The following is a 20380-nucleotide window of genomic DNA, read 5'->3' as shown; positions in this document are numbered from 1 at the left end:
GGCACTGGAAACAGTATCCCAAGGTTACTGCCTTCCTTTTCAAAAGAAACCTCAGAACCACCCGCCGGGATACAACTCTGTCAAACATCCAGACCCGCTCCTGTTGCAGGAAGTCTTAACCCTGCTACAGAAAGGTGCAATCAAACATGTACCTGTAGCAGAGAGGATTGAGACCCATCTTGGACTTGAGAAGCTTGAAGTTCCCCAGGAAGGACCAGTTCAGGATGGTCACACTTTCTCAGATCCTTTAGGCTCTCCAACTCCAAGACTGTTTGGTATCATTGGACCTTCAGGATGTTTTCTTTCATGTGCCAATTAATCTCAAACACAGGAAGTACCTGAGGTTCGCGATTGGTAATTCTCACTATCAGTTTCGAGTTCTGCCTTTCAGGTTGACCTCTGCCCGAGAGTTTTCACCAAGTTGATGGCGTGGTGGCAGCGAGTCTCAGAGGGGGGGTGCACGTCTACCCCTACTTGGACGATTAAATGATCAGGGCACGTTCTCCAGAACAAGCCCAGGAACACCTGTCCAAGGCCTGCCGCTTCCTTCACAAACTAGGCTTTTTTCTGAATTAAAAAAAAGTCAAACATGATACCATCACAGAAACTCCAGTTTATCGGAGCAGTCCTGGATACTTGTTCGGGCAAAGCCTTGCCTCCTGAAGAGAGAGCTCACCACATTCTGCAGATGGTAACACAATTCCAGAATGCCCAGTATCTGCCGGCCTTCGATTTTCTCAGGTTGCTCCGTTTTATGGCATCCTGCATTTTTCTGGTGCCAGAAGCCAGATTGAGGATGAGATCCCTTCAATGGGCCCTCAGGACTCAATGGTCCCCATTTTCAGGGGAAATGTCAGATCTTTTGCAAGTTCCAACCAGAGTAGTACAGGATCTTCAATGGTGGGCTTGCAGGGAACATATCCTCAGGGGCGAATCTTTTTGGCAACCATGGCTGGAGATAACGACAGTGATGGACGCCTCACTCACAGGGTGGGATGCTCACACCAACGAGTTGACAATCAGCGGTCATTGGTCTCCATCGGAGTCCAAACTACACATCAACCTATTAGAGCTGAGGGCAATCAGACTAGCTCTGAAGGCCTTCCTGCCCTCTGTATGGGGAAGGAATGTCCTGATAATGACGGACAACACAGTGGCCATGTACTACCTCAACAAAAGAGGAGGAGTAGGGTCACTGCCACTGTGCAGAGAAGCAATGCAGCTCTGGTTCTGCGCGATACAGGAAGGGATCTCTGTTGGCAGTTCATCTAACCGGAGAGAAAAATACAGCGGCAGACGCTCTGAGCAGGCAGAGCACAGTCTCCCACGAGTGGGAACTAGCTCAGGAAATGCTTCAGGAGCTCTTCGCCCTTTGGGGAACCCCTCAAGTGGATCTGTTCGCGACCAATGTCAACAGGCAGTGCGAACAGTACTGCTCAAGGGAATTTCCCGAGAGGAGCTCTAGGGGACGCATTCGTAGTGGACTGGGAGTTTCACTCCTGTATGCATGTCCTCCAGTCCCTCTGATCCCTCAAGTAATCAGGAGGTTAAGAAAGTTCAGGAAAACCATGATCCTAATTGCCCCGGATTGGGCCAGGAGAACGTGGTACCCGGACCTTCTGGACATGTCCATCTGCCCTCCAATAAGTCTTCCAAAAAGAGAGGATCTTCTCTCGGAAGAGGCAGGTCACGTTCTCCATCCAGAGGTCAAGACACTCAACCTTCACGCATGGCTTCTGAGAGGCTGAGATACAAGGATTGGCACCTTCCGGATGACGTCATGGAGAGCTTGCTTTCGCCAAGAAGGCCAGCAACTAAATCTCTGTACCGGTGTCGTTGGAGCAAGTTCAGTAACTGGTGCAGAGATGAGAATGTGGACCCGTTTCAGTGTAATATTCCTACAATATTGTCTTTTCTGTTATACTTGGCTAATCTGGGGCTCCAGGTTGGCACGATAAAGGGTTATTTAGCAGCTCTATCTATTTTTAAGCGCTCCTCAGAGGAAGAATCTTACTTCAAGATACCTTTTTGATATCACAATTCTTAAAAGGTCTAAATAATGTGTTTCCTCCAATACCTTTTCAAGTACCTGTGTGGGACTTAAACTTAGTACTAAAGTTCCTCACATGCATCCCATTTGAGCCATTACATTCTTGTCCGTTAAGGCTCCTTACTTTAAAAACAATACTTCTTGTGGCAATTACATCAGCCCGCACGTTAAGTGAGTTGCAGGAACTTTCTCGCGGGCCTCCTCACACAATCTTTTATAAAGATAAAGTTGTCCTTAAGGTTAAACCCTCTTTTTTGCCAAAAATTGTCCGAGTTTCACCTGTCACAAAAAATAAAACTGCCTGATTTTTACCCTCCTCATCACGCAAGTAAGGAAGAGGAAAAGCTACATAGATTAGATCCTAGAAGGGCTCTCAGCTTCTATATTTCAAGATTGACAAGATTACGTCAGTGTGACCAACATTTTGTGGGATACACTGGCTGTAAATTGGGACTGACAGTGACTAAGCAAAATGTATCTAGATGGATAACATTGGCTATAACTGAATATTATAGATTGGCTGGGAAAGATCCTCCAGGTGGGCTGAGGGCTCATTCAACCAGGGGCATGGCGACTTCAACAGCACTTCAAAGGGGTGTCCCAGTGCAAGATATTTGCGCAGCAGCCACATGGTCATCCATGCACACTTTTATAAAACACTATTCTCTAGATTCGACTTCTTCACAAGGTCTTTTTGCTAAATCAGTACTTCATTCTGTAAGTGACTAATATTTCTGTACTCCCGCCTCCAATACAAAACTGCTTTGGGAGTCTATCTAAGATGAGGAATACGTGGGAGGACACAATCCATTTGAAAAACAATTTACTTAACAACCGTAACGTTCTTTCCATTGGATGTTCCTCCCACATATTCCTCATCGACCCTCCCAGCCTACCCCACAGTACAGTTTACGTGATTTACACTCAAAATTCCTTTAAGGGTTGGGTCAAAAGAGGCATGCCATTAACTACAATCCATTGGCTACAATATATGAAAAAACAGAACTGAGGCCAACGAGCGCGCTCGAGGCATTTATACAGCAGATGACGTCGGCGCTCGACGGATGCCGCCGAGGGACATCGACGCCGGAGCCTCCGGTGGAGTGCCCTCAGATGGAGAGAGAAAAAAAATTCCGAAGCAGCAAAGCTGAAGTTAAGGATATATCTAAGATGAGGAATACGTGGGAGGAACATCCAATCGAAAGAACGTTGGTAAGTAACTTGTTCTTCAGCACAGAAGACTTGTGGAATTCTCTACCTGCGAAGTTACAGCAGGAAGCGAGCCATGTAATCTTCAGATAAATAACCCCAAAAAAATCCTTCAGTCAAGCGTATCCATCTGTATAATCATCCATCCTCCTCTTAACAGTCATTACTGATGGACTTCTCAGAACTGTTATGTGCCCTTTTCCCCTTGGAATCTTCTTGCCTAGCTTCAGAACGCCACTGTGATGTTTGTACTTCTCCTTTATTCCCTATCTTTTAGCACTTACTCTGATCTGAATGTATTAAGACCTGTGAGTGATCAATTGACTGTCTCCTTCCTTCCTAGTCTTGTCTTGTCTCCCTCCTATCCCCCACCACCCTTTAGAGCACCAAGAAGGAATTTTGTGTATATATATATATATATCAACAATAAATAAAAGGGTGGGTAAATCACCAAACGCACACAAGCTGTGTCCCTCTTCCCATCACATCTCCTTCCTGTCTGTACTTCAACGCAATAGACTTAGCTTATAGATGGCCAATTTTGGCTTATAGATGACCCTTAAGTGACATCTAATTGCCAAAACTAAAAATACTAGGATTCTCAGGTTAGCAAAAGGAACCTCTTACCCTAACAGCCACAAAAGGGCTCTTCTCTACTACCCATCATAGACATGCAACCACCAAAGCAAAACACACACCATGCCCCTTGCCATTCCCTGTTCTTCAGGGAATTTGTCAACCAAAGAAAATATTGCAGATATTCTATGTACACATTCTGTGACAATCACCACATTGTATTCACACTGATGCACATATTTTTGCAATTCTGGCATATTGCACAGGTTAAGAAGCACCTTTATTTTATTTGTATGCACATACACACGACGTGCCACACTTAACACATGCACTAAGCTCATGATTGCTACTAAACACTTTACCACCCAAAGTAGCTATAGCCTACTCCTCCGTGCTCACTCCAACCAAATCCAGTTAGCCCATAACCTGTTTTTAAGAGTACCAGTGTATGTTGTTCTATATTTAATATGTATGCATCATTTCTGATCAAGCAGCTACAATTGTACTACTTGTGGTCTGAAGGGAATATGCATTCCCGCATTCTCCTCCAGTGCCTCATGCAGAAATGGCTCACTTGAACAGATTAAAGAAGATGCTCCTTTTTAAGTTGATTAGGTTCCTAAATGTAGTAGTTGCATAAGATGAAACTTTTGTGGCAAGGCCTTTAAGATGGATTACTTCCTTGTATTTGTAAACCTGCTTCTCATTTATTTTGTTTTTATTTGAAGGTAACCTTCAAGCTCCCCTTGGCTACGACAAGTTCAGCTACTCCTGGCGCAGCAAGAAGGGAACCAAGTTCCACCAGTCTCTGGGCAAACATTACTCTGGTGGCTATGGTCAAGGAGACACACTTGGCTTCTATATCAGCCTTCCAGATGATACGGAGACCGCCAAAGCAGTGCCAGATACCTACAAAGATAAGGTGCGCCAGGTTGTGATGGAACTATTCTGATTTTAGGGAATGGCATACATTTTTATATCCTTGCATTTTATTGAGCATAAAACCTCTAGAGCTCTCATGAAAGGGATACAGCAATCTCTCTTGGGGTCCTATTCAGTGGTTACTTTTGGTCTTGTTTATTGCAAAATTGAGCATTTATACATTGCACTGTATTTTTCGAGAACTAAAATATCACAGCTCTTAGTTTAATATTGACAAAGTAAAAATGCATTTTTAGCATTTTTGCATCAATGCACTGCCCTTGTACTGCGACCATAATGTCCAAACTGCGCAAAGGTTTATTCCTTTTCCTGTTATTTTGATGGCTTTAAGAAACTTTTTAACACAAGTCAAAGGACTGGAAGCATGCCCTGAACAGCCCATAAATCGTGCATAATGTAGAGTGGCTCGGGCCAAAGAGCCAGACAAGGCGAACTGTCAGAGCCCTGCTGAAGATTTGAGAGGAAACCTGAGACAGGGTTGGGTGATCTTTATTCTAAGAATTCAGAAGTGCACAGGAGTTATCAAGGGCAGTAAAGTGGAGATTCTGAATAGAGTACTGAGGCAACCGAACCCTGAAGTGAGAAGGTAACTGTGTTGCTGACTGGATGGACTTGACATAGGGAATGAGGTAACTGTCCCGAATAGCCTGTTTTAGTCTGTGGGGGGAGATGGCTAGCTATCTTGCTTCCTTTCTCTGGAAACCAAAAGGTAATCACTATATGCTGATTTTGTCTGCTGAATAAGCTGAATGTTTGGTGTGGAGGTGCCTGTAAAAATTCAGAATGCTGTGCCCAGACTGTGGGCAGATTCACAGCCTTCATAAAACCCATAATTACCTGTAACAGATTGCTCAAGAAATGCTCTGTCACCAACGGTTCAAAGGTTAGAATTTCCAGGGTCAAGGGCCGGCCCTCTCTCTTGCTCGCTCGTCTAAAAGCACCAATCCTCCCTAAATCCTGGCATCCCTACTCTCTGGGGTATGTGATGGGTCAGAAGGATGCAGACTCTCTAAGGACATTTTTCAACCAGATTTATTAAATAATGAGGTGTACACCAAACTATCATTATGACTATAGGTTATTCCCTACCTAAAGGAATGACTAAGGTGCTAGTCAGTCGTCTTTTCCCATGTCTAAAAAGAATCTGCCCACCGTCCAAAAACGAACACTATCTAACCCCATCACTATTCTAAACACAAGGAGCAGGAGAATGACAACCTTCTTCTGCTCTGTGTTTCCAGGACTTGTCTTCTCAATATGTGTTCTTAACTGTTTTTTTTTTATTTAAACTTTATTATTACACACAGATGAGCCATACATACATTTGTAGGGAGTACAAAACACTGCAACACATCATATTACATTTTTTCTCACTCCGAGTCCTCTGCTGCTTCTTGGTCTGACAGATATTGTTTATATCTAGCCCATATGTTCCTGGGCCTGGAAGTGAGTTGTACTGAGTTTATGTAAAGTTCTTCAGTGTCATTCGTCCATATCATATCTTTTTCCCAGTCTTCTCTCGTAGGCGGCACACTATTCTTCCATTTCAACTATATTGCCCTCTTGGCTATCAGAAAACTCAGAATTAGAAGTTTCTGCCATGTCTTGTTCATTTTCCCTATGGCTCCCAAGAGACATAACTGTGGAGACCAGTCGATGGGCTGGCCGGCCATTTCGTTCAGCGCTGTACAAATCTCTGCCCAGTATTCCTTTATCTTTATGCACGTCTACAGCATGTGGTAAATACCTGCATTCTCGGAGGAACATCTCGGGCATGTACCGTCTGCCGTAGGGAAGATTCTCTGGAGCTTAGCAGGGGTATAATGTGTCCTGTGTACTATCTTATAGTGTATGAGTTTGTATCTGGCATTGCAGGATGTATGTTTGGTCAGAGTACATATTTGTAGCCATTGGTGGTCCTCAATTCTTTGCCCCAGATCTTGTTCCCACTTAGCTTTGGCTTTGTGTTCTGGCATCGGGCGAGTTCGGGCAATAGTTTTATATAATGTGGATGCCGTGATGTTCCCTGCCCTTTCGGTGAACATGTATCCCAATCCCAGATTTATCTCTGGCTGGTATGGTAGGCCATACGCTCCCAATGGCTGCTCTGATGCGCATATATTGCAGCTTGTATTTGGCTGTGTCTCCCACAATGGCTTTAAATGGTTCCCAGGTTACAAAAATAATTCCCTTGACGCTCCAATGTGTGGTATTTGTGAGTCTCCCCAAATCAGCATGCTAGGGTGATACAATTTGACTGCGCCATACATATCAGTAATTTTGGCCCACGCTGTGCTCGTCACCTGCATTGGGTCAATGGAATTCTAGTGTTTGGGACTAGGGCTTGTCATGTTTTGCAGCAGTATGGTGGGTCCTATTGGGTGCTGTCCCGTAGTGTGTTCTCAGGGTCGAGAAAGCTGGTAGCCCATTGTGCAGCGTAACGTGCCTGCCCGGCTAGATAATATAGATCAAAATCGGGTGCCGCTAGGCCACCTCGTGGATATGGCGCCGTCAACGTCACCCACCCCAATCTGGGATGCCCTCCCCAAGTGAATGCAATGCATGCACTCTTTATTTTGGTGAAATAGTTCTTAACTGTTTTATATGTATTCTTCCCTTTAGATGTGGTTTTACTTGGTTCAGATTGATTGATGATAAAGACTTCCTTGGTCTTCAGCTCTCCACACTCTTTCTTAGGTCTCACTCTACTGCTTGGGGTACCACAGGTTTTATCTTTCTTTCCAAGACGGTTATTCACCTTATTATTCCCTCCATCGGTTATCTGTGTCTTTCTGTTTTTTATTCAAAACACTTAAGTTCATTGAGGTTGGCTTTAAGCTTTTTTCACTCTCCTTCACCTCCCTTTTCGGTATCATTATTATTCCTTTTCTGATATTGCATGATTCTATTGTAACAAGGATATCTAATTTCCGTTCTCCTCCCCTCCAGGGATCAATATTGTTCTTCTTTGCAGATAGTCACAGTTCACATTCAACAGATTTATCTTCAGGCTTTTTTCATTAGTACTGAGATGAGTTACTCATGTTATATAGTGCTTGTTAGTGATCTTCCAGTGCCTCCCCTATCCCTGTTACCTTCGGTCTCACCAGGAAACGTCTTCAGGGGTCTTACAGGTCTGGCGACAGTTATGTTTCTCCTTCGAACTATTGAGTCAACTTCCTCAGGGTCTCTTGGCCCTCCTCCTCTCGATTATTCAGAGTCTCAGTGGAGAGCCTCTCCCCTTTTTGCAGCTTCCCTGTGGCAGGATCGTCGGAGTTGTGCAGGCCAGCTGCCCACCACGATTCTCTCGCAGTCATGCCACCACCAATTGTCGAGCCCCATTCGGCTCATCCCTTCTCAGGCTCTTGGTTATGCTGGCTTCTCAGCCTTCTCTCTGCTGCTTCCCAGCAGATTTGGATTTTGCAGGCTCTGCTTCCTCCTGTGGCTCCTCTCTTTCTAGGTTCATGTTACCAGGGTACCTCCCCTGCTTGGAGACCTCTTCCTCTCTTGATTCTCGTCTCCCTTTTCACCTTGTACTTGACGAGTATTCTTCTTTCAAGCCACTCTTCTGAGTGGATTGATCACTTTGTCTTAAGAGACAGTTTCTCTTTCTTTGGAATAATAGCATTGGTTATCTTCTTCTTCGGCTCAGTCCTAACAGACCCATATATGCCATCATGTTTACTGGTGAAGGGAGTTTCTCACAGGAACAGGAGTCCTTATCCCCTAAGGGGGAGTCTCTCCCGGTGAGGTGCCATTTGCCTCTACCCCCTAGGTAAGGTGTTGCTGAGCATGCTCACCTCCCTAGCCTCACATGGGGGGGGTCCCACTTGGGGAGAAGGGACAAATTCCCTCGATTCATCAGTTTGTATGTACCGCAGGTTCTCCCCTACTGCAAGTTTTTCCTAATCCTAGGACTGAAGGTCTAAAGGACGAATGCCTTTATCTAAATACCCTCAGGGACTTTCTAGACTATCCCTAAGCTGACAATAGGTTAAAGGTTTGGAATTGTGCCCTGCATACTCACTGCCTGATTTGGTTTCCTTTAGATCATGCATTTGCACTTCACTCACTCTCATGTCCTGGTAGTCTCCTCTTGCTACTCTTCCTTCCAACTCCACTCTCCTTCCCTCCTCCGCCGTCCTCCACCCTTTCATGTTACTACTCCCTCCTCCACACTACAACTCTCTCTTCCACACAACTCCCTTCTTCCTGCGTACTACAACTACTTCACTCAACTTTCTACTCGCACATACGCTTCATTCACTTACTCACCTAAACACTCTTGCCATTCTTTCATGCATACTCACAACACACTACCACTTGCACTCACTACCAAACCCTCACCTGCTCCAGAAAATGCCATGTCCAGTCGCCCCTGCACTGCCTCTCGACCAACCGTGCACTAATTGTAGGTAATTTTCCTTCCATGTGGCAACCCCTAAACTTTTTGCTGTTGTTTTTCACCTTGTTCTTGACTTTGCCAGAGAAGTGCAGCCTTCTGCTGCACTCCTCTGGGCTTTCGCTCCTTTTCTTATGGGGAAACTGACATGCCCTTAAGACAGTCAGTACCGGGGAACGCTGTTTCCCGTAGTTTCTTTTATCATGTTGCGGCTTTAGTGCAACATGACACAAGAGGGCACTGTAAGCTAAGTTACAGCTCTCTTGGGTCTCTAGCCTTCTACAGGCCCTAGATACTCGTTTAGGATTGTATTTGATCGGTGCAAGTGATTCAGGGACGGGAATGGTGGCAGCGATCGTTTCTTTGTATTTTGAGCTCCTTTTGGCGTTCTAAGCGCGTTTTCTGCGCTTAACCCAAAATGGTGGCCTGGCTCCCAAAATGGCCAGACCACGAGGCTCCCTTGTCCTGTCCGCTGACCGTCTTGCTCCCTTCACCTTCCCCAGGTCGAGCTGACCCGGGGACTTCCTTATTTGGGCATGTACTTTCCCGCGAAACACGGATGCTTTTGCGGGCTTCTACATGTCTTTTGTGTGCCTCCAGGTTGTGGGCTGGGATGTCTGGTCCCAATACACATCCTGGGTGCCAGAGAGTCTAGGGTGGTGTGAATGCCTGGGACCACCGTGGTCCGTGATTGGTCCACGAATGGTGTGTGTGTTGATGAGCGGATCTCCCATTGGCTCCCCTCCGTTTTGGCGCGAAGGGAACCGTGGATAAGAGGGGGCTGGAAACACCACTACCATGTCGATCTCCTGAGTTCTCACGAACGAAGGAATACAGGAGCCAAGTATCCTGCAAACAAGAGGCTGGACCGAGGAATCGCTGGTGACCCGCTGAAGGACTTCTGCTCTGCACTGCTGTCGCCTTGTGAAACCCTTTTCACCTTTGATCGAACCAGAAGGCCTGTACTGGTACTTCGACCTTTGGAATAGCGGGAACAGCTATTCTCGGCATCTTCACCATCTCCTGCCAGTAAGCCTTCGGAAGCGTCTCTGGGCCATCCAGTTGACTGACCAGCTTACACGGGAGTCTTGCTCTGTAACCGCCGCCAGGTTGTGTAGTATTTCGAGTCCTTGTCACTCTCACACGCTTAGTACACTTGGCGTTCTCAAGTCTGAAGTGAGTAGTGTACATTTGGCTCAGATACACACGGCCGCTCCGTTGCCCTGCTGTGGTGACAAAACTGTGCAGGTTTCTTCGATTGGGACGTCTTTTTACTCAACACGACGACAAGGCCTTCCCTGCTCTTCTGAACCTGCCAGCTGCTGAAACTGACGCGGAGAAGCCTGGGTCTGCTTGCATCGGGGACCGGTGAGTAGTTTAGCTAGGATCTGGTCGCCCTCCTGCAGGAGCCCATTGCTTTTCCCCACTGTGTAAAACAGCACCCTTTTGCCGTACTCGCGCTCTGCTTCTGCCCACTGTGGAGGCTGCGCTTGAGTCGCGGAACTTGTTCTCCTTCATTTGTGCACTGAACTGAACTGCCTGATTTCCTTAGAAGAGACTTTCCTTTTGCCCATTGGCACCAGCGTGTGCAGGTACTTTTGAGCACAAGGCTCCACTCTTCGCAGGGCTCGGACTTCCATCTAGTTAGGTGCCTCTGAAGGCGAACTGAGTCTAAAGCATTGTATCGCACTGCCTGTTTTCCTTCCCTTGCAGGTGGACTACACATTTCGTGCATATAACGCTTGCGACTGTCGTATTTGTATATATATATTGTGTTGATATGGTATGTGTTGGTTTAATATTGTGATACTGTGATTTTCTCGCTACGGTCATTGTTTTAAAGGCCTTAAAATAAATGTGTATATATTTTTGATATAACAACTGTTTGGAGTAGTTTGTAAGTGATCTTGCTTTGTGTGCTCATTGCGGGCTTTCAGTCACCCTCACCCCTCTTGAGACCTAGTCTTGACCGCCGCGATCGCTACCTTGATTGGTCTGGCTCGTCCAGAGGTTACCCTGTTCCAAGTAATTAGGTTGGCCTTCTGAACTTCTGCGCCACCAGGACAGAGTTCAGAAATCCGTCTTAACACTCACCTAAACACTCTTGCCATTCTTTCATGCACACTCACAACACACTACCACTTGCACTCACTACCAAACCCTCACCTGCTCCAGAAAATGCCATGTCCAGTCGCCCCTGCACTGCCTCTCGACCAACCGTGCACTTAAGGGCTGTAGCTGTAACCCTACTGCCCCCAGCCTCCTTGCACATAGCTAGAGCTGCACTGCCCTGGCCGTCTGTACTCAGAGCAACGCCACCCGACTGCACTTCCCTCTCTCTGGCACTTCCCCTTTTTACCACCCCCATACCCCTTGCAATTGCGTTCACACTTGCACAATCTGCATGACACAAGGACTAGTAAGATTGTTCGTTCTGTGCTCCCCGTCTTCCCCACATTGTCTTGTTTCACCTAGAAACACTTCTGTACGGGCACATTATAAATGACTCATTGTATCGAGAATCAGGAGCCGCGACGACTTTGAATACCTCCATCTCCAAGTACCGGTCAGAGAGATACTGAATCACTGGCTGACCAATTATTGGGGCCACAGGTGACTGGAACAAGAGCACTGGGTTCCCAGGAAGCTGCAATAAACGCAAGCCAAGTGTTAAATGTAATGACACAAGGGCAGTTATACCTAGATATATGTAAATAACAAGGCACCTACCCGGGAGCTGCTGGGACAAAGTTTACATAGTGAGGTGGATGTATTTGTCTCTTCCACCTGTCCCGGGCAAAGCTTGTTCCTCAGGATGGTGGTGTGCACTACAGGAGGACCCAGCTGGCAATGGATCTTGGAGGCACTTGCTGAGATGTCACCATAGACCACAGTTCCAAGAGGGTGGCCTCAAGGATGATGGAACGACGTGGTATCCGAAGAATCCCAATGGAGAATAGGATACAAAGACTGAGATCAAGAAGTTAATGAAATTGAACCAAACGCTGCAACAAAATAGTTATCCATAGGCAGTCTGTGAAGCTGTGTAGAAATGGAGCAGTTCCAGTGTTTCAGCCGAAGAGTGCAATGTAGCAAAAGTCGTCAGCGCAAGGTAGTCCGTGAGCCCATACTGATATAGAGCAGTTCGGGTTATCCATGGTGCGCCGTAGCCAGGGATTAAGCGAAAGAGTATTCCTAAAGCATGTAACCGTGTCAAGATCCATAAAATAGCAATAACAAGAAACACCACTCGCAGCCATTAACACAGCTGAGAAGTGCTGTATCGAGTAACGGGCGTTCCTTTAAGCCGTTGCCATGGGAGTACGGCAACGTGAGCGGGTGCGCGTCATGTGATCCTGCTGCCGTGCGAGGCGTAAACTCTGCGATCTCCATGGTAACTGCCAATGGGGCAAAAGCCGCCACTGAATCAGTCTCTGAGCTAATGTAGAACACTTGTTCCATGAGGGAACGCCACTGCGTGCCAATTGGACACCATGCCACAGCTGGGTGGGGCGTGCCTGCAGCCTGTGAGAGGTATTGTGTGCTGTGAGTCTAGTGGGAGTGCCTGGATTGTTTGAGCTTGTGACCAGGGTGCCCTGATTAGCGGTGTGATTGACAGAATCCCCCCCCCCCCCCACAACCCCCCCAAAGGCCCACAACCCTGTCAGCAAGATGGATTAGTCTGGTGGAAAGTGGACACTAGGATCGGGCGTGGACATTAGAAGCAGGCTCCCAAGACCTCTCTTCAGGACCGAAGTCAAACCAATGCACGAGATAAGAAGCGCCCTCTAGGATCTCATTGACCTCAAACTCATCCGGGGGACCCTGCAGGATGGGCTTAGGGGGCAGAACCACTCGAGTGGAAGGGGGAAATGGTTTTAGGAGGGAGGTATGGAAGACAGGGTGGATATGCCATGCAGCGGGCTAAGACAAGTGATAGGCGACTGGATTGATGACCCTGGTGACCCTGTAGGGACCAATGAAACGAGGAAGCAACTTTCGGCAGCCTGGAATGTGGAGGTCTCTAGTGGATAACCAGACCCTGTCGCCGACAGCATAGGAAGGGACCAGAACGTGTTTCTTGTCCGCTGTGTGATGCATTACAATCTGTGCCTCTCGGAGATGGGTGAGGGCCTGGCCGTGAATTGCTGTCAGATCCCTAAGACTAGAAGCGTCTGCTGCAAGCATTTGCGAGACAGGGAGCTCCGGAAAGGGCAGAACCCGAGGATGCTGGCCATACAGTATGTAGAAAGGGGAAAAACTTGTAGACGTGTGAGGGGCGTTATTGTAATTCGGCAATATGTAACATCTGGTACCATGACTGTTGGTATTGTAGGGACAGGCATCGTATGCATTGCTCAAGCGTCTGGTTGATGCGTTCTGTCGGACCGTCTGTCTCTGGGTGGTATGAAGAAGAGAACTGAGCATCGATGCCTAAAAGCTTGGTGAGGGATCGCCAGAACCTGGAGGTGAACTGTGTGCCCCTGTCTGTGATTAGGACTGTAGGGAGGCCAAAAAGACAAAATATTGACTGAAAAAACAGACCAGCCAAAGTAGGGGCCGAGGGTATTCCTGTGCAAGGGATGAAACATGCCATCTTGGTGAATGAGTCCACAACCACCCATATTGTGTCATAACCCTGTACCCGTGGCATATCTGTGACAAAATCCATTGTGGTGAGCTACTGTTCCCAAGTAGTAAAGATGGATATTCATTTACTTTACATTTTGTATAAGTGAGCCTGCAAACCCCACCTTATGTGGAGTGGTGGGGGATACAATGTACCCCCTTTCTTACTTTTTTTTTTTTACAATTTTTACTTTTCATTATAATCCAACCACGTACAGACATCACAGTATACACCATGTCACATTGCTATCAGTGTCTGCTCGTCCCCTGAAAATCCCCAACACCCCTCTCCCCATCCCCGGCCTACTCAACATCATATAATTCCGCCACGTCATTGACTGTATTCCAACAACTCCTCTGTCTGCCGTTCACTGTGCAGGACTGTGCTCCGGCTCTCCTACTTACAGCATAGAGGTAACCAACCCTTCAATCAACTGCCTCCAACCCGCCTCCTCCTTGATCCCCAGTTCTTTCCACTGGTTCTTGCCACACCATAGTTTCTGCATTGGCCCACTTTAACAAGTCCTTCCACCATACTTGCACCAAAGGTTTTGTATGTGCCTTCCATCCCATCGCTTTACTAATATATATGCTAGGTCTTTATTTGCTCACATGTTTGGCCCTCTTGGGTCTTGTAAAGCCCCCTAGTAAACAAGCAAAGGGGAATCCTATATCCACAATATCTGCTATCACCAATGCTTGAGCCACCTCCCCTGAAAATCAGCCAACTTCTATACAGGCCCAGAACATATGAATCATATCTGCGTTGACCTCTCCACATTTCGGGCAAGTTTGTACCGCTGCTTGACTAAATTTTGTTATTTTATACGGGGTTAAGTACGCTCTGTGGGTTATCTACTGATGTATCTGCTGGAGCCTAAAATTCCTAGACACCTACTTTTGGTACACCGTAGCTCTGTTCCACATTTAGTCCGACATGAGTTCTCTCCGATCTGCTTCCCACTGTTGCCTGGTCTGTCCCAACTCCCTCCCCACTCTGGACATTAACAACTCATATATCCTTGAAAATGTGTGTCCTCCCTCTGACACATCATAAAGTGATGGTATTGTTTCATTTAGTTGTGACCCAGCTTCAGTCCATGGTCACCTCAGAGACTTCGTAGTAAACAGGAGTACGTCAGGTGTTTCCCTCGGTTCACTCCGCCGTCCTCTACCAAAACCTCAAACTCTTTAGGCACCCCTCCTTGATCAAGTCTCCGACCGTCACTACTCCATTAGGTTCCCAGTATTTCCTTAACGTTCAACCGCAACTGGTCATTCACTCCCTCCAATGCTAGCAGCGGGATCTGTGGGGAATATGGTGCAACATCCCCTATCAATTGGGAGGCTCTATGCCTTACTACCCACCCCAATCTCTTCAACCTGGGTAAGTGGACCGTGTGCAAGTTTATCATCCATATAATTTCTTTCAGGTAAAACCGCTCCCATGGTGCTTGCAACAATCGTGACTCGTGTGTTTGTTCATCTGCCAGCCATTTGGCAGAAAATTGCACCTGGCTAGCAACAAAATACACCTCAAACTTGGGTAGCCTTATTCCCCCTAGGTCGTATGTGTTCTGAAGTTTCCAAAATGCTATTCTGCATCTTGAATTGCACCACAGAAAGTCTCTACATATGCTATGCAGCTTATTGAAGAACAGTCTCGGTATTGCAAATGGGACATTTGTAAAAAAAAAAATTAAAAAAAATGAAGGCATCTCAGGAGTACCACCATTTTCAGCAATGCCGCCCGCCCCAACATAGATAATGGTAATCTTGCCCAAAAGGATATGAACTGTTCAATCCCATGCAGTGCTTTTACTCTATAATGTGTATCTTCCAATTGGGGGTCGTGATAAATGTTGACTCTGAGATAACGAAACACATCTAATTCCCATTTAATTGGAAACACTGGTAGTTTGCGCACTGCTTTCCCCATACCGTTCCATCACATCCAAAAAAAACTGCAAGTTAGTCTCTGGATGTTGCAGGTAAAGTAACCTATCATCTGCATACAATGATATTAAATGTTGTCGTCCTGGTGTTTCTATCCCTGACTCCCCATACTCATCTCACAGGTAACTTGCGAGCATTTCTAGAGCCAATATAAATAGCATCAGTGACCATAGACACCCTTGTCTTGTACCTTTACTTAACTGCCATTGTTCTGAAATTATCGCACCTGTTTTCACCCTAGCCCCTGGTGTGTTGGATAGCAGTTTCACCCATTTAATATATATTGGCCCCATACCAAACTTTTCCCAACACCGACAGCAGCCATGGCCATCTGACCGAATCAAACGCCTTGACTGCATCCAGTAATGCCACCACGAGCTGTCGTATATCCCCTTGGATCTTTACACACAAGAAAGAAGCTGAGGGAGTGGCACTGCCCACTACTAACCAGCCCTCATTAAGGTTCTACACCTTTTTCAATAAACATTAAGGTTAGGTGGGCTATTGGAAACTGTTTACACAGTACAAACCAAGTTAACACCTAAAACCAACATCTTTGGGTGGTGCTGCCGCTGTATTCGATTCAGAAGCACACACCGGGTAAAATTTCAACAATTTTATTCAAATATCAAAGAAACTGGTTTTACACAATATCAAAACAAAAATTCTTTTAATAAAACATGAAAAAGTTTTGACGCAATATCAATAAACAGTACAAAGGGTGTTTCAGACAGTTGGACAAAGGACAAAGTATTCAGTCACAATGGCCTAGAAGTCAGTGGTGTAAATGAGTGTCGGCGTGCTGTGCAAATTGCGCTTGTAAACTTAATCTGACACTCCACTCAAATTCACCATCACTCATACATCCACATACATACCATCAAACGCCTTGACTGCATCCAGTAATGCCACCACGAGCTGTCGTGTATCCCCTTGCTAATAATCGCCCCGGCTTGTCTCCTTCTGCATGTTGTCTCTCAATATATCTCCTGTAACTTAGGTTGCCCAACCTATCCCAGTGTTTCCGACCTTCTTGCTGTAATCTTGTCACTTCTTGTGCCTCTTCTAGGGACCTGTCTCCTGCCTGTGCTATATTTCCTAGCTTATCCTCCACACCTTGCAATTCCGGTGAAATAACATCCTGCATCCATTGGATTGCGATATGGCCGCTCCTCTCACCACTTTGAAGGCCTCCCACAGTGTACTTGCTGACCGGACACTGCCTGTGTTATGTTGAAAATATTTTTTCACTACCTTCCTTAGATGCTCCCGAAACCCAGCATCTCTTGAGTCCCTCAACTCTGAACCGCTCTGTTGGAATCCTGGCTCTTGTGTGGAGAGCTTGCCACATGAGCACCAGAGGAGCATGGTCCGATAGGACCCTCGCTTTATATTCTGCACATACTCCCCTAACAATTCCCCGCCCATCATCACATAGTCGAACCTTGTGTAAAGATTTGTAGGGGCATTATGATGAGAGTATATCCAATCCTGTCTATGCATCGTTCTCCACACGTCCTCCAACTTGAAGGTGCGTAGTAGTGCATACAAGGCCTTTGCTGCAGGGGTTGGGTATACAAACTTCCCATCCGACCTATCTAGTAAGGGGTTCCTCGTACAGTTAGTCTCCACCCCATCTTAACACCCCATCCCTGTACTGGCTTATCCTGGTGTACAAGGATCGGAAATATGCTGCTGTGTCATGATTCGGAGCATGTGTTAATAACGCATATTTCTCTATTGTCTACCATTCCCCCGCAATATAATCATTCTGCCGTCTGTGTCTCGATAGGTCTGCGACACTTTGAACGGGACAGTCGATGCCACTCAAATCAACACCACTCTGGCGTAGGCTGAGTAAGTAGAACCCAGGGTCACCTCTCCCCATTTTCGTGCCAAGGTCCCCTGTCTGACTTTGGTCAAATGTATCTCCTGCAGTAAGGCTATATCTATCTTTTGACGTCTCAAATTTGTCATTACTCTATTTCTCTTTATGTAACTATTCAACCCTCTGACAGTCAGTCATTAACTTGAGGTCACCCATTTTCTTTGATCCCACCCGTTGCTTCCCTCCCAATCACCCCTCCACTCTTTCTGGAGTGTGTGACTGTAGGCCAACTTCCAGAAAACTAACCCAACTCCTGTCCTCCCTCCTCCCCCAGCTGTCCCCAACATTTGCCCAGCTGCTAACCCGAAGTTCAGGCATTCTCACTTCTCGCTCAGGTGCCGGCTCTACAGCTAGCACTCCGAGTGCAGCGGGTGGACACTAAACTACTAGTACCCAAAAAACAAACCTATTCTACTGGGGTTGATAGCGCGCTCCTGGCGTAGTCTGTATCTAGACAACCTCAGTGTTCCTGCATGTTGTCAGTCGCTGATTACTACTATGTTCCAGTTTAGCTCCAAAATCATTAGTATACTTGTTACATAAGTCTCTAAACTTTTTCAAATGTATATTATGCAGGCAACGCAGGTTCACTTATCACTCCCATTCTTCATGGGATCGTCTGTTTTTGATGGGAAGTTCAACGTGTCCATCCATTTAGTCGCATCTTCCGGGGTATCGAAAAAAGACAGCGCATTCCATATGTATGACCTTCATTTTTGCCAAGTACAACAGCATGTATCTAAGATTGGCTGCACGTAACCTCCTTTTGATAAACACATAGTTCAGTCTCTGCTTCTGCACCAAGAAAGTGTAGTCCGGGTATGCCGTGATGGTCGCCAATGCTCTGCTGATCGTTCTGCCTTTCCGAAAATATTCCATGACCCTCTCCCTGTCTTTATAGTTCAATATTTTGGCAATTACCGGTGGAGGTGGGGCTCCAGGTGGTGGTTTCCTCATCAGAGCCCTATGCGCTCTTTCAACTGTGAATCCTTGGGTAAATGACCCCGTGCCTATCTCCTGCAGCAACATGTTTTCAATGAAATTGGTCGGGTCCCAGGAGGTCTCTCCTTCTTGAAGGCAAATATGACCTTCAAATCAGCCTGCACATCCTCCCAATATTGAGCTAGCTGCCACCATACATGCAACCAATCTCCTATCCCCTCCACAACCCCTCCAACAAGAGACCGAAACTGATGAAGAGATTTTATGTAATCGTTCGGGGGGTATAGTGCCACTGGTACATTATTTTTTATTTTTTATTTTTTTAAACCTATTTCATTATTTTCAACATAGATCAACATACATTACGCCAAAACACGGTGTGCAAATAACAGTCCCCCAACATTTCCCCCTCCCCAACCTCTCTCCTCTCCTCTCCCCTTAGAGCCACGCAATTCTACCGACATCACCTCTTATTGGCGGAACGCTCTCCTCACTTTCCGAGGAGCTGTCTACCTCGGGTTCCTCATGCGAGGGCCCCGACAATGTGGTGATCAGATGTAGCCAGGCTGTAAGCCTGTCCCCCTCCCCCTCTAGCCACCACTTCCCTCCATACCACTGTCTCAGCATCCCATTTCAGGAGGTCCCGCCACCAGGCCCCTGCGTTCGGTTTATTGCTTACTTTCCAGCTCATTGCTATCCTGCGTTTAGCTACAATATATGCCAGACCTTTAAGTTTGCTCACATGTGTGAGTTTGTGCGGTCTTGGGAACCCACCCGCTATGCACGCCCAAAGAGATTCCACATCCAAGTTTATCCCTTTACCTGCTAAGAGGTGTGCTACCTCTCTCCAGTAGCTACCGATTTCCAGGCATGCCCAAAACATGTGTACCAACCCTGCATCAACCTCCCTACATTTCGGGCATGTCTGTGTCCTGGCGTTCGTGAACTTAGCAATTTTCTTTGGGGTCATATAGGCTCTATGGGTAACGTTTAACTGAATCTGTTGGTCTCACATTTCTAGACACTTTCTTATATTTTTGCATTCTGACGCATAGCCCATCGCCTATTGTTTCCCCACTTTCTTCCTCCCAATCCCGCCTCAACTGCGCCTTCCCCTTCCCAGCTTTTGTCATCAGTTCATAGATTCAGGAGACATCATGGCCACCGTCTCCGACACGGCCTGAAACATTTCAATGGCAGCATCCGGTTGTTGTGCCAATTCCGCCTAGAACCACGTCTCCTTTACCATCCTTACCAGCCTAGCGTATGTGATGTATTGGCCCCCATGTAGACATGTATCCTCTGTGTATCAAATTCTATTTTCTTCCCTTCTTGCCACATGTCTCGTATGGTTGATACCCCTACTGGTTCCCAATATTCTCCAATAGTCCTCCTCAATTGCTCATCCAACCCCTTCAATGCCGCTAGTGGTGGGTGTGGGGAGCACGGAAGCGGGCACCTCATCACTTGTCAGGCCCTTTGCCATATCGTCCTCCCCAGGTGTAGCAATGTGGGCCCTCTTCCCTTCGGAGAGTCTGCCAACCATATCCATTCATTTAGGAAATAAGGTGTGCACTCCGTCCTCAACAGTTTAGACTCTGGTTTGGGTTCCTCGGATAGCCAGCTAGCCGCGTATTGAAGCTGGCCGGCCAGATAGTACACCTCAAAATTGGGCAATCTGACCCCCCCTGCTCGTACGGGTTTTGCAGTTTCTCCAGCATGGGGTCTGGCATGGATTCACATGCTCATGAATATTCCCCATCGTCAGGCTGGGAATCCTCGGTAA

General features: G+C 46.7%; 1 protein-coding gene across 2 annotated transcripts in view; it reads left to right on the top strand.

Annotated features, from left to right (window-relative positions):
* Positions 1-20380, top strand: part of ASH2L (ASH2 like, histone lysine methyltransferase complex subunit) — a 1246012-nt gene that overhangs the window by 938775 nt on the left and 286857 nt on the right. For both annotated transcript variants that reach the window (XM_069617945.1, XM_069617946.1), the window contains one exon: positions 4564-4757. In XM_069617945.1, the coding sequence (XP_069474046.1) occupies positions 4564-4757 (194 nt within the window). The remainder of the gene's footprint in view (positions 1-4563; positions 4758-20380) is intronic.

The sequence above is a fragment of the Ambystoma mexicanum genome, chromosome 10 (genome assembly GCF_040938575.1).
Source record: "Ambystoma mexicanum isolate Mex_15411 chromosome 10, UKY_AmexF1_1, whole genome shotgun sequence".
Lineage (NCBI taxonomy): Eukaryota > Metazoa > Chordata > Amphibia > Caudata > Ambystomatidae > Ambystoma > Ambystoma mexicanum.
The sequence above is the reverse complement of the archived record's forward strand: the minus strand, read 5'-3'. Positions and strand labels throughout refer to the sequence as shown.